At 34.5% G+C, this 16,014-nt stretch overlaps 1 protein-coding gene across 1 annotated transcript in view; it reads left to right on the forward strand.

Moving 5' to 3' along the window:
- LOC111049578 (protein diaphanous) overlaps positions 1-16,014 on the forward strand; it is a 109,306-nt gene that overhangs the window by 22,844 nt on the left and 70,448 nt on the right. The window contains exon 3 of the mRNA XM_039442175.1: positions 14,484-14,645. Within this exon, the coding sequence (XP_039298109.1) occupies positions 14,484-14,645 (162 nt within the window). The remainder of the gene's footprint in view (positions 1-14,483; positions 14,646-16,014) is intronic.

Below are 16,014 nucleotides of genomic sequence, written 5' to 3' on the forward strand. Positions count from 1 at the left end.
AATAGCTCAGGACTATTGTATTTTAATTGTAATTGTAAATTTTAAAACCGACTCAATGATGCCGATTAATATGCAATATCGGGGCACCGAGCTTCGCTCGTTATTTTTATTTATTGATAAACAGAACACAATTCTCTAAAATGATCGTGTTTATATTTCACAGCTGGCTATACGTCATCTTATGAATTTCGGGGATGCGATATTTTGATTTTTCACATACTCACTCGCTCACTCACTTTTTTACTTTACACAGACGACGAAAGTCTCAGCTGTTTCAGCTAAATGAATTATCCTTCTAATGTCGTTCTGCGAGTTTTCCCAAGGATGAGACCTAGTACAATAGAATATTTATATCATAAACATAAACCTATGTTCCAAATTTCGTGAAAATCGTTATAGCCGTTTTCGAGATCCGTTGAACATAAATAAACATATATAAATATACAGAAATTGCTCGCTTAATATAATAGGATTGTACTTATTTGAAGTTTTGTCATTTTACACCAATATTTATTATATGTTCTTTAAATGGTGGATCCTTTCATCATAATCCTTCAAGGTGAATCCACATAGCAGTAGACACTAAGGAAAAATCCTCCCCAGGTTTTCAAATGTTCAACGCACACAGACGTCTGTCTGTCTCCATACGTATGCATGCAGGTTCACACGTTTTCTCAGTCTGTCTGCTGGAGTGCTCCTCAACTGTCGGAGTCCTCCACTGTCGCTTCTGTGCTTTTAGAAGAGTCCTCAACTGTCGGTGTCCTCGTTTGACATCGACCCGTGCCTTTAACCATTATTGACGGAGCTATATAGTAGTTGCGTGTGGTCCCTTAAAAAATGAGAGGAAACTAGTTTGAAGACGTTAAAATAGTATGAACTCTATTTGTTTCATTGAGGAAATAACTAATAAATCAATACTTCAATCTAATTACCAAGTGAAAAAATTATGTAGCCGTAATGAACGCAAACGTTTGCCTTATATGGAGTCGTCAGTATATTATTTACCTTTCATTTTATCTACCTCCAGTACTTACTCTACGGTTCGTCCAATACAGAATAGTTGCCGTATACGATACAGTACCTTGACACTAATAAATTGAAGACTGTATCTTTCAGCTAGTTGTTTGAATTTCTAGCGATGGTAAGACAGACTGTATTGACTTATTGAATGAAAAAGACTAAGAAATTGTCAAAAAAACACTGATTTTTTTTCTTACAATTTCTTAGTCTTTTTCATTCAATATGAATAATAACCACAATATCAACTTCTCAACTACACGAAAAGTGTATTGACTTACTTGAATTGGACGAATTTCTAAGTTGATGTGTAAAGTTTCAACTGTGTCTTGAATAAAAAAATTATTTCCATTAGTAAGTGAACCTTAAAGAAAAGTTAGGACTCTCTATCTCTTCTCTACGTTATTTCTCATGATATCTTTTCTCAATGGTTTACCTAAGTTGAACCATTCAATAGAAATAAAATTCAGCTAAAAATAAACTTTCTACTCATGATATTTTTCAAAGTTTTTCAATTTGTATATCATCAAGCTATCAAAATGGAAAAGTTTACTCAGGAAAACATTTTTTCTGATCATTACTTTTTGAGATATGAGCGCCTAAAGTTTAAATTTTTGGGACAGAACATTTCAAATTCGGTAAGAGATAAATCCATGACATTTAGAGGATAGATTCTTCATGGTATTGTTGATCAGTAAAACAAAAATTTTCTGAAAATACCAATTTTTAATATAGCTATTCAATTTACTAAAAATAATCAAAAATAACTTTCAGTTGAGATATTTTTGGTAAGTTGAATAATTTTTTCAAAAACTGATTTTTTTTCGAAAATTCTTGTTTTACTAGATCATCAATACCATGCAGAATCCATCCTCTAAATCTCATGGATTTTTATCTTACCGAATTTGAAATGTTCTGTCCCAAAAATTCAAACTTCAGGCTCTCATATCTAAAAAAGTAATGATTAGAAAAAAAATGTTTTTCTGAGAAAACTGTTTAATTTTGATAGCTTGATGATATACAAATCGAAAAACTTTGAAAAATATCACCAGCAGAAAGTTTATTTTTAGCCTTTGCACAACCTTAAAGTCAAAGTGTATATTGAAACGTGTATCTGTCACTGATTTGAATTTTGATGCAGAACTGATCTCTTGAATCAGAATGTTTCTCCTCTTTTCTCTTGCATCATTCATCTTTCTATGTACCTTGTCATGCTTATATTAATGTGAAATGAATTCCAAATGCCCATTGAATTTGAAGGACTATTGTACATCCTCTGAATCGTGAAGAGGAGTAGTGACAACGCAAGTTTTGGATGTTTCTCACAGAATTCCTCTTGTCATAATAATTATTGTGAAGAATCCTGTTTTTTACATCTTAGAATTGTTGATTCTATTATTATCTAACTGTTAGAGTTGGAACAAAATATTACTATTCTCATTTCCGGGTTTTGTCTGCCGTTCAACTGTAATTAATAATTATTTTGTTATGTAACTGGTTATATTACTATCATGTCTCTCTTAAGGTGCGTACAGATATACGCGCCGCGAACATGAGCAATTCACTTTTAATCAGCTGATGCCAACCTTTTTATAACTGTATCTTACCTTTTCTGTAAAAATACAGACATGAGCAATTCACTTTTAATCAGCTGATGCCAACCTTTTTATAACTGTATCTTACCTTTTCTGTAAAAATACAGATATAGTCAGCTGATTAAAAGTGAATTGCTCATGTTCGCGGCGCGTATATCTGTACGCACCTTTAAGTAAACTATTGTTTCAAAATAAGTAAACAAATTGTTTCTGAATATGACTGATAGAAGCTGAAAAAGGGCCAGTTGTCGGGCAATGCTATAACTCTTTCTTAAAAATGAATATTCTATTCTATTCTATTCTACTCCATAACGACAACTGGTCCCTTTTCTGCAACATTACATGTGTTCATATAATCGACATTATTTGATATTTCTTAGAAAAAGTCGACTTTTCAATCGATTCTGACCAACAAAGGAAATGTTACTGCATGATGATCGATTGAAAATTCTAAATCGATATTTTTGACCCTAGTCTATTATTGTCTGCCCTGAACATTTTACTCTTCCGACAACTGGTCCCTTTTCGCTTTCCACATAACATATGTCTAATTTACTTCACATATTTCAGTTGTACTACTAAACTAATGGGCCATATGAATAAAGTTGAGCATTTGCTTATACTTCTAAAATATGGAGCATTTTTCTTCATTTTCTATGAATAAACGTGAGCAAAACCTTTTGCTCATGCTCATCAAAAAAAAATATAGTTTGAGCATTTGCTCAAAAGTAAAAGCTATTGCTCGAAATTGTATGAATAAACTAGAGCATTTGCTCAACTTTTGAAGCAAATGCTTCAAAAAAGGTGAGTCTAGTCTAGAGCAGCTTATCACCTTTTGATCATAGTAAAATGGCTCAACTAATTCGTATGAGGAAGAGGAAACTATACCAGATACGATCACAACCAATAGTTGAGAACTATAAAACTATTTTTAGATTCAACCATGATATATATCACCATTATCCCTACAAAAGAATAAATACAAAAGATACCTGTTATAAAGATAGCCATCACAAAATAGGAAATAGGCATTTAAGAAGATGAAAGTGTAGACGATTATAAGAAGGCTATTGATATTATAAGAATATGCTGAAGATTATTATAGAGATGACATTTTTTCATGCTATTATTTCAAAATTCTACAACGCAACTAACCTAAAACTCTATTCATAAATAGAAAACAGAGCAGACGACGCAAACACAATCGGTGCACCCTAGTTGCATATTTAGCGCTTCTGTGAGCTATAAAACCAAAGTAAGGCTACAAAAGCGAATCAGTTGATGAAAAATCTTTAAAATACGTGAGTATTTGCTCCAGAGTTCAGGAGCATAAGGTAAGAGTATAAGGTAAAGCTTATTCATATAAAAATAAGCAAATGCTTTTGCTTCTACCTTTTGCTCATGAGCAAAACCTTATGCTCCATGCTCTTGCTCATGAGCATTTGCTCTGGTTTTATTCATATGGGCCAATATTACATCAGATATACAGATATCAGCTATCTTCTACAGAAGGCAGTACCAAGGCAAAGAATCGGCAACACTGTTATCCTATCTTTCTTCACTGCCATTCATGGGACCTCACTTTACTCAATGAATTTCACTGATCTATACAGTACGTCGGATGTATTTGGACTTTGGAGCATTGGAAGAATGAACTTTTTGTCATCATAATATTATCACACCCAATGTAACATTAAGTAGGCTACTATTTTAAAGTATTTATTTAAATAATAGTTATTTGTATATCTAGAGTGAAAAGTACGACTTTTTCTCCCTGTGGGAAAAAGTTTGAAGCCCGAGGCGAAGCCGAGGGCAGCAATTTTCCTGAGGGAGAAAAAGTATTTTTCGCTCGTGATGTACACAACATTTTTCCTCCATCTACATTTTTTTATAGAAACTGCAAATAAAATCATTCTAATAACTTACGTATTGGTGACAATAATTCCTAACAACATAACCTAAATCTAAAACCTAAAAACCGGTCGTCTGATTGGCACTGCCGATTGCGCTATCTATCGGCAAAAGTTGTAACAATTATATCAGCTGAGCAGCTACCAAAAATGGCTGACTCCAGATCACGCGGTTCAGATTTGAATTGCAGATCAAAAATATTTGTTGGCTGGTATTTTGAATAGAATGAAATATTTTAAAAATTGTATAAATTTTTATCGTCTACTAATATTAAGAATATAATAATTATCATACAAACATATATTTCATGAGTTAATCAAATTTCTGGTTGTGGTATTGAATTCAGTTGACTCAATGACAGACACCTCTATTATGCTTTCTCATCTGAGCTTAGACCTTCTAACTTATTACAATGTAAGTTTCAAAATAGAGATGCTCCCCATGTTATTTAAATGGAGTCACTTTTACTCCCAAGGAGTTTTTCTGTTTTTTACTACCAAGAGCGAAAAAGTGACACTTTAGTATTAGGTTTCAGGGAGTAAAGTAAGTACTTTAGACAGTAGGTGGAGGAAAAAGTAATTTCACATCAAGTTCTTATAGTTGAATTAGTACTTTATATATGATATAGGCACAGTCATACTTTTATAGTTCCATTATTTGCCGAATTTACGCCTCATCTCAAATTTAGATTATATCTCAATTTCAAATCAGCTCCCACAGACTTCGCACATGTGACAAAAATGAAATTGATGGATTCATGTTTCCATTGTCACATGTATGCCTGATACACTTAACAGACGTAAATGTGCGATTTTATTTGAGTAGGTATCTACAATCTGTCATGATGTGAATAAATTACAATCACAGATCATTTGTTTGAAATTGAGTGATAAAGCATGCGCTGTGACAAGATTTATGACAGTGATCTAGACAGAATATGAATCATGTTAGGACCTTGGAGCCGATTTCAAAAATATTGCTTTTGTAAGAGTGTTTGCAGTAAAATGTGATCTTGTCAAAGTATGTAGGTTATAAAGACAAAGTGTTGTTTAATATAATTCAGTCGCTTACAACTAAAGAGGTATTCTAGAGGTAAACAAAGTTTCAATCACGTAAATGGCATCTTAAGATGAAGCTTCATAAGAATTTAATTATTTGAATGAAAATGAATGAATGAATGAATTTATTTGCCAAAAACAAAATACAAAAAAGCTTTACAAAAAATAAATGTATAAGTATATGTAAATGTATATGTATATGTATAAGTATATGCTACTGCACTTAAACCAAAATAAATACATTTATTTAATTAGATATAATAACAAAATGATATCCTTTATATTATAAATAAAGATTGAATCTATGTTCACATGTATAAGTACAGAAGTACAGTAGGTGAGGCAAAAACACCGGCAAAAGGAAGATTCCTTGTGCGCCAGTGTGAGTTGTAAAACAGCTTAATCAGGGATGTAATATATAAACTTGAATTTAGCTTATAATATAATTTATAATATGAAATTGATTATTGTATAAAAATCAACGATTGGAAATAATTCAAGTTCAGCCATGCCTCTATGGCTCTTTTTCTGTGTTTATTATTTCGGAAATTATTAAGTGGAAATTCACTTTCTAGTATATTTATGAATTTACTGTTAATGTAGTAAAGTTGCCTTCTGAGAAGAGCTGAGTTGGTGTTATATATTTCATATTTTCTTATTGTATTAGGTCTAAGATTATAATTTATGTCATCGGTTAGAGGGAAATTATGCTCGTATTTAAAACTGTAATTTGTTATGCAACTAAGATATAACTGTCGTATAGTTTAACATCAAATTCACTGAACAAAATCTTACTATCATAAGTTCTAGGTTTCTTTAAAATTGTCTTTATGATGAATTTATCATTATGGGATACATTTTTGCAGTAAACAAGGATCTCAAATTCATTTTATCGTCATAAGATTATTTCGTTTATTTAAATTTTATTTATTTTATACAAGGCGCTATTTCACGTCGATAGCATCGCAAGTAAAAATTCTATTGTGAGGTCCACGTTATAATGGCAGTGTTTGATTAGCAATTGTCTATCCTTTTCCATCATTCAACAAAGCGGATAGCGCTATCTCTTTCTCGCTTTCCTCTGTTGCCAGTTCGTCTTCCAACAATGTAGAAATATAATTAAATATTTAATCTTGATTATGAAAATTCATTATGAAATCATTGAGAATTATAATTTCTTGCTTGATAAAATATAATTGATATTATAAACGAGAATGAACAGTTAGTATTATCAATAAACCGGTATCAGTTACCCTCCATAGAAGGCATTAACAAGACAGAGGATCGGCAACATTGATCTCCTATAGGACCTCACTATAGTAGATATGTAATTGATAGTGAGGTCCACGTTATAATGGCAGTATTTGATTAACATTGGTGTTGGTATCCTTGTCTATCATTCAACAAAGCAGATACCGCTATCCTTTTCTACCTCCGCAACGTTGCAAGATCCTTTTTAACAATGTAGAAATATGACTAATTGACATAATATTTCATCTGGATTATGAAATTTATCATTTAATCATTGAAAATATATTTTCTTGATGAATAAAATATAATTGATCATTCAAAACAAGAATTATTTTATTCTGTATGTTGGCTGTGCCTGTGTTCATAAACTATCGTCCATGTATGGACAATTTACTCAATAAATTACATTATGAACATCAGATATACCAGTTTCATCCTCTCTAGAAGGCAGAAAATCGGCAACGCTGTCTTCTTATGTTTCTCCCCTCCCATTATAACGTGGACACACTCTAGTCATTTTGGTTGTAATCATTAGTCTTAGTTGACAGCTAAATATTTGTTTACTTTAGTGTATAAACTATAATACTATAATATTACAGCTAGTCTTCACAGTATTGTATCAGTTGATATTTATTTATCACAAGAACAAGGGAAACTATAGGTTTATTATAAGTCTCAAGCCCGGTTGCACAACAGCCGGTTAAATCTTAACCGTGATTAATTTCACGAGAACCAATCAGTGAAGGCTTTTCGTCTTTTTAAAAACGCCTTCTCTGATTGGTTTTCGTGAAATTAATCACTGTTAAAATTGAACCAGCTGTTGTGCAACCGGCAATCAGTAGAAGAACAAATATGCTTTTTACAATACAGTATATTTCTTTTCTTCTGAAAGTTCAATATACGAGTTCATAAATTATCACTTTTGAACAATTAATTACGACATAGCAGTCAGGTATTTATTATAAATAAAAGCTATTAGCTTCTACTTATATTAGTGTAGCGCTTTCGGACACTAGGCCCTTCATCAACCAAGGTTGATGAAGTTCCTTCCCAACCTTCAGAAGTGATTATTTAACAAGCAGTTCGTAATGGAATCAAACATTGAATTCATAAATTAGTTGAGAACTGTCTCTATAATTAGCTACAGGTCAAATTTTGCATAGCATATTTCATCCAAGTATAAGAGATGATGACTAGAAATGTCAGATGTATCAAATTTGCAAGTAGATGGTAACTAGTTAGAGTGACAGACAATATGTCTACGTTCCTTGCAAGAAAGAGCTTGTCCCCACAGATGAAATCTCAAGGTGATTCCAGTTATCAAGCCATAGATGAGTGTTACAATGTCAGCTTATTGTTTCTGTAATATTACTTCCGTAAGCTTTCTATTAGGGCGGTTGAACTTTTATAGAATGCATTTCAGTTCAACTTGTATCTATAAAATAGTCATTGAAATTCAATTTTCATGTTGAACCCATTTCATTAAAAATTTCAATTAAAAAAATCTCAAACATTTTTGTAAATCTCTAAGATTTTTATTTTCTTCAATCATTTTCTTTTTCTGAGGATGATTCCCACATGTGCTCTATGATTATTTATTAATTTACATTAACCAATGCACAAATCAAATACATGATTAGAAAAGGACCAACAGGCCTTTAGTGAGGTCCACGTTATAATGGCAGTGAAGGAAGATAGGAGAAAAACGTTGCCAGATCTCAGTCTTGCCACCCAAACAGCTGATACTGGTATATCTGATGAATTCAACTGTTCATTATTGTTGAAAATAGTTAATCATATTTTATTTGTCGAGAAAAATATTTTTTTAAAAGATGTAATAATAAATTTTCATGATTGAGATTAAATATTCTGTCAATTAGTTGAATTTCTACATTGTTGATAAACGATGTGGCAACATCGCAATGCGTGAAAGAGATAGCGCCATCTGCTTTGTTGAACGATAGACAAGGATAGCAGCACCATTGCAAATTACACACTGCCTAACGTGGACCTCACTATAGTCCAAAACTTTTCCCTTTCCGAATTTTGATAGTAGTAAGCCAATGTCTAAAAGGTAGATTATGAGAGATGATACAGTTTTATGTGGGTTTCGAACCACTTAATATTGAACTTATTTTGTGATTGTATCTCTTTTAACTTGTAAATTTTTTATACTGTATGTCTCAAGTTAACTCAGTTTCATTTATTAACTAGAGGTTTAACTAGTAGTTCTGTGAACAGTAGACCTCGCGCAGTTATAAATTGAATCGCTAACCGCAGAAAGGCAACATGCCCAGTTTTCATAATTTTACAGGAGAGACAAAAAACTTAATAAAACCTAAACCTGCAGTAAACGATATATTCAGAACATCACCATTGCAATGCTTTCAGTTGGACATGTCTCCTTTCTACAGTAAACGATGTATCTCACTTTAAATAGTTGATTTATTGAATTTTTTTTTGAAGAGTTGGACATGTTTCCTTTCTGCGGTTAGCGATTCAATTACAGTCTCTTCTAATACTGTCAGAGTGAATTTTGTCCTGTCCTGTCGTGTCGGCGAGATATCAGTGTATAAACGACTTGGGTTGTATCGACAATGCTAATAATTTTTTTTTGTGTAGTTGAGAAGTTGATATTGTGGTAATTATTCATATTGAATGAAAAAGACTAAGAAATTGTCAAAAAACCACTGATTTATTGATAATTAGAAAGACCGGTTTCGGTTATTACACCATTGTCAATCTCTGATAAACTAAAACTAAATACAAGAGCAGCAGAATTTATACTAGTAGGCGAGTACTGCTATTGGTCGAGGGCATGAACGCCTGCCATTGGCCTAGCTAGACAGTCTCCTCCCCCTCAACGGTGTGACAAAATGGCGGCTTAAGCAACAGAATCGCCATGATAATAAAAATTTTAGCCTACTTTTTAGTACAAAATAAGAACCAAGAAAACAAATGTGTAAGATAATAAATCAAATATGTAAATGGAAAAACTATTGACTTGGTTCTTATTTTGTACTAAAAAGTAGGCTAACATTTTTATTATCATGGCGATTCTGTTGCTTAAGCCGCCATTTTGTCACACCGTTGAGGGGGAGGAGACTGTCTAGCTAGGCCAATGGCAGGCGTTCATGCCCTCGACCAATAGCAGTACTCGCCTACTAGTATAAATTCTGCTGCTCTTGTATTTAGTTTTAGTTTATCAGAGATTGACAATGGTGTAATAACCGAAACCGGTCTTTCTAATTATCAATAAATCAGTGGTTTTTTGACAATTTCTTAGTCTTTTACATTCAAAATGCTAATAATTTGATGTAAACAGCTATATCCTACTATCTATATCCTACTATTATCAAAAGCTTAAGAAAGCAGAGAAAAGTGGAAAAAAATACTATGCTACTTCAAGTTATCAATTGCATGCCTCACTGCATGCAATTAATATTCGACACAACAGCTGTTTTCTCACTAAGTTACATTGAGAAATTGAATCGCATGCGTCATTGCGTGCAATTTATAATCCAGTCGACAGCTGATTTATGATGAATGATTCTATAGTCTGATTTTTACTCCAATATTGGCGTATGAAGGAGGCTCCTTTTCCTTTTATATTATCCTTGAAATGCAAAATTTCCAAAAACCTTGTATATACGTCGACGCGCAATTTAAATAAATAAATAAATTTTATTAACTCAAGAATTTGGTTCAAACATAGAGTATTGTCAATAAAAATAATAAAAAATAATAATTACATATAGTTAGAAAAAGGAACATACCTGTCAAATTTCATGAAAATCTATTGCTGCGTTTCGCCGTAAATGCGGAACATAAATATTGTTGTAAATGTGATTTTGTAATTAACACTTTATTCATCAAAAGTTTACAATGTTGAACAAGATAAAAATAAAATAGAACATCATCTTTGAACGTATCTCATACAAACTCTAATTTGTTATCTTTTTATAAACAGTTTGTTGCCATAACAGTCACTTTGACAATCGTGCTCACATGATAAGTATCCATGTAGGGCTAGCCTACATCAATATAAACATAAAGAAAGAGAAATGCAAAACCGTCGACTTGAATCTTAGACCTCACTTCGCTCGGTCAATAATCAAAACTAGTTTCAATTCTTTTATAAATGAATGCTAAGAAGTAAATTCCTACGGCTTTTTGTTTTTGTTTGTGAGGAGTCCCTTCGGGAAGGTCCCACCTCGCCTGAACATACAATTCAAGCCGTCAATGGATCTTACTCCAGCCGGGACCGACAGTTTAACATACCCATCCGATAACACGCAAGAGACTTGGCTAAAAACATTTGTTCACATCTGGATTTAAACCCGGGACCGACAGTTTAACATACTTATCCGATAACACGGAAGTGACCTGTCTAAAATCTTATGTTTCTGTTTAGCCTCATTAAATTAAATTAAATGAGAAATGATGATCAAAAGGCGAATATGATTGCTGAGCTCCTGTTGATTTTATGAAAGCTACAGTTGAGCTTGCAATGTGAATTTTCAACTGATCTCAGTCATTTATGAAGTATCAATAGTTTTCTACAAAGTGCTCCAGAGAAACTTACTTATTTTAAAAAATTCCCGTGCGTTGAATTGGTCGTGTAGATTGGCAGGAGGGGGCGCATCTGGAGGGGGAAGTTCTCAAATTTTTCCTCCCTCAAGTAAATAGCCATCATGCTCCGGTCAAGAGAGCAGCGGGCCTTCCCAGTTGAGAGTTTCTTTTCTAATGGTTGATCACCTTCCGCGCTCGATTTGAAATTACTCCCCACAGACTCGTCCCTGGTCATAATTTGATTCTGCCGTGGGTTAACTCATTTCAGGAGTGTGGAAGTGTCGCTAAACCCAGAAATGCACTTCAATGAACCATCAGTACTCCAGAAAATATCGAAAGAGTGAGGTAGTCTGTCAGCTGTGCGTTCTCCCCGGCGTTCGGCTCGCAAACACGCAGCTGCTATGGCAATTTCTGACGACTGTTCGACGAATTTTCCATGAAGACCTTCAACTTCATCCCTATAAATTGGCTGTTGTTCAAGAATTGACTGAACGCGATTTTGTTGCCCGTCAAAATGCATGTGGTATGCTGACAACCTGCCTGAAGACGCGGTTATTTGACAAGGCTCATTTCCTCATGCGTTTCGTCAATGCGATTTTTTATGGGGTTATTTGAAATCCGTGGTTTATGTCGATCGACCACGGACCATAGCACACCTCAAGAACAACATTCGCTATTGCCAACATACCGATTGATATACTGCAACGAGTGGATACAAATTTCGAAAGTCGACTTCATCAGTGTATGCGCAATGAGGGTCGCCATTGGTCTGATGTCATTTTCAAGACTGCATGGGAAAAATTGAGATATTGTATTCTCATATAAAAAGAAGATTGAAACAATATCTGAAGTACTTTTGTTTTTATTGACCTTTCAAATAAGTAAGTTTCTCTGGCGAACCTTGTATCAGTATTTTATGTATTCAGGCTTGCAGTAATGATTTGTTATGATACACCGCCAGTGCCGGTAGGGCGCATCCGGTGAACATCTTCAGGTCCTCCTTGTCTAAGTGGCTAATTGAAAAGAGTCTATATAATATCAATGCCTTTTAGTGAACTTTGACTTTTTTAATGAAGATACTTTGTGATCTGTAACACTGCCATCATGATCAAGTAAAGTGTGGTCTGTTTGACCAGTGTTTTTTTTCTCATGTTGAAATACTCCGACTGACGCGATCTATCCAGGAATGGCCTGGTCTTTGATCGAGAGATTGGATATTGGATAATGAGTTTTATATCTGGGTCTGAACGCGGGAACTCTGGGCTGCTACGCAAGCACCATATTCACTAGACCACGAATCACACCACAAAAAGTTATGAAAAAATATATTACAGTGTTAACTGTTCTTAGCTTGTGTGTTAATATGCTACATCGCCCAAAGACGTCGCTCAAGCTATGCTACGGCGGTCTGAAACGGCCTTACACTTTGTATGTAAATTTGAAAATAATGCCTATCCAAAATTTATTCGTTTTTAGTTTTAAAATTGGTTTATTTGAAAAGCGGAAACTGTGGTACGGGAAATCTTTATTACAATATGAGAAGCGTTAACCAGCTACTGTGTAGGACACCAAAGGTGAGCAGGGAAATTTTTAGGCACTCGTTTATGTACTTAGGACCTTATATTTACAATAAATTGCCAATTGAATTGAGAAGGTGTGATTCCTATATTATCTTTTGTGAGAGAGCAAAGAGCTGGTTATTTACAGTGAACGACGTATGGATGGTTAGAAATGTTGTTAGATAATGGTGCAGGTTGAGCTAGCATTGTTCAACGGCACCATTCTCATAAAAATATTATTCAATTGAATCACTATTCCACTAAGGCATGTACGGTATTATATTAATTATTACATTTAAAAGCATTTCATTTATTCCAGTTTTTGGTTTTCTGGGCTGTTTCAATTTATTTGTTTTTTTATCTCATGCGCTACAGGCAGTAGTTTCAGTATTGTTTTAGCAATCTTAATCACCTAGACTAGACTCACAGCTTTTATTTTTATTTTTTTTCATACAAGTTTATTTTTATTTTTATTATTTATTATTTAAGTTGATAATGTTTTTACCTTGTTAATTATACCTTGATTATCTGATCACACAACTGGATACGTGATCAGTATAATTTCCTAGATACTATTTAATTTCTACTTTTGTAATTTGTAATTTGAGGAGGAAATAAATTCATTTATTCAGTTATTCATTTATTCACTTTCCATGCGGTCAATTAGGCGGGGTGCACACCGGAAAAACGCGTTTCGTGAAACAAGTTTCAGGAAACGTGAAACGAAAGTTGCTCGCAATCGACTGATAAGATTAAGCAGTAAGCAGGGTTGTGCACACTGCGTTTCATGAAACTCCAGTTTCTTTGATTGCGTGAGACCAGTTGCGTGAAACACAATAATCGGTTTCCTTTAGCTGTAGTTTCGCGTTGAGAAATTGTGTAATTTGTAGAAATTTGTGTGATTTACAGAAAGTTATGGCAGGAATTTCATTCTAAGTTAAGTTGGCCGAAGCTGTAGAAAAACCAATGCCACCAAACGATCAGAAAGTTATGGCAGGAATTTCATTCTAAGTTAAGTTGGACGAAGCTGTAGAAAAACCAATGCCACCAAACGATCAAAAAGTGTCTTAGACATTTGGAAAAAAGTACTTTAATTTGATAGGATTGCTTATGGGTAAGTTCGCAACAACGAGGGTACTATGGTCTCGATCCCTGATCAGTGGGTGAAACCAGTATTTTTGTATTCTCTTTTTATTCCCTAGCCACAACGGCAAAACAACCACATCATCATCGAAATCATCGTTTTCTTTTGTATGCATGCGCGAGTGAAACGGATTGCATGAAACAAGTTTCATGAAAGGGGCTTCACGAAACGCGTTTCTCTGGTGTGCACCCTGCCTTAGTGTATACATTTTTTGGACACCCCTGTATTTAATTCAAAACAAGACCCACAACTTTAATAAGAATTCTTGAATTGTGGATTGGATTTGTGTTTTAGCTGGACATTTTTTAAATTTTGTTTCTATTTGTATGTTTTAGCTGGACATTTTTTAAATTCTGTTTCTACTTGTGTGTTGCAGCTGGAAACCCTGTTCCGGCCGAAGAAGACCGGCTTCAGGAGTGGTTCTAGTCAGCTTCCGAGGCCTCGGTCGGAAACCGATTTCAATGAAACCGACGAACAGGTCGAGCAAATTGAACATCTCGACGAACAGTCGCTCAACATAAAATTCGAAGAGATGTTGGTAAGTATCATCAGACCATCTATAATTTCTTTGCAATAATATAACTTACTATCAATGCAACTCTTCAATAAAAAGTTGAAATCAACTTATTTATTCTTCTTCTTTTTCTTATTTTTCTTCTTCTTTTTTGCCTCTCTCCAGTGTGCCTCTCATACAGTGTTGGGGTAGCCTCAGTCCATGTCCTCCATGATTCCCTGGACCTACAGAACTAGCGCCCAGAGGTCAAATGGTAGTGATACAGGGCTCCGATACACACGTACACTGTTTACGTCGTGACGTCATCACTGCCACTCACATTATTTGTCTGTCTCTCTCTCACTCTCTCTGGAAGTGATAACGGTATATAAACTTTCCGACAACCATCTTCTTTACAACGACCATTCCTTTCCTATTCGACTCCAAAAGTGTTCTATTGATTTTGAATCATGTTGGTGAATTTTGAGATCATGAATACATCTAATTTCCAGCTCTGACAGTATGTTGAAAAGGTTGACGACCGGGAATCCCCCGGTTTGTCAAAACCACAAACTTTTCGATAAATGGCACATATTGACTCTTTCAGGCTGTCACCATGAGTGAGAAAATGAACAGTGTTGATATGTTTGTTTCGCTGAGTGACGGAGGTTCAAAGTTATTAGTGTTTGAAGGTTTTAAGTATTCAGAAAATATATCTTCATCTGTCACCCACATTGTATTTGTCATTAAAACAAAATTCAGAAATGAAAAGTCGAAACATTAGAATGAATGATTGAGACGATGTGTCTACTAGAACCAATTCGACAGAGGTTATCCATTCAAGATGACTGTATCTTAATGAATGATTGTTCGTACAATCATGGCTCTAGCCCAATCTTTTAATATCAATTAGAATGTAATTATAGGATAGAAATATGTATCTCATCAACTTGGCTATTATGTTGTCATAATACAGTAGTGTTTTGCTTGAAGCTTCCTTAGGATACTGTAGTGAATTTGAATTTCGCTCCTTCAGTCGGGGAACGTAATGTCGGATGCAATTGAGAGCGAAATGACATCACTCGTGATGACGTCACGGACGTTCACTTTGTTACGTTCAATCTGTGAGTGCCCAAACACATTCTGACCGCTGGGTGCAAGTTGTACATTCCCGTCCTACCACTCATCAACTGACCGCTGGGCGCAAGTTGTACATTCCCGTCCTACCACTCATCAACTGACCACTGGGCGCAAGTTGTACATTCCCGTCCTACCACTCATCAACTGACCGCTGGGCGCAAGTTGCAGATTCCCGATTCCCTATCCAACGCCATTCTCTTCATCTCTGGAACAGTCTTCCCTCTTCTCCGTCCTATCTCTACAGTATGTGAATTGTAATCATCTCCTCAATCCG

Source organism: Nilaparvata lugens, chromosome X (genome assembly GCF_014356525.2).
Source record: "Nilaparvata lugens isolate BPH chromosome X, ASM1435652v1, whole genome shotgun sequence".
Lineage (NCBI taxonomy): Eukaryota > Metazoa > Arthropoda > Insecta > Hemiptera > Delphacidae > Nilaparvata > Nilaparvata lugens.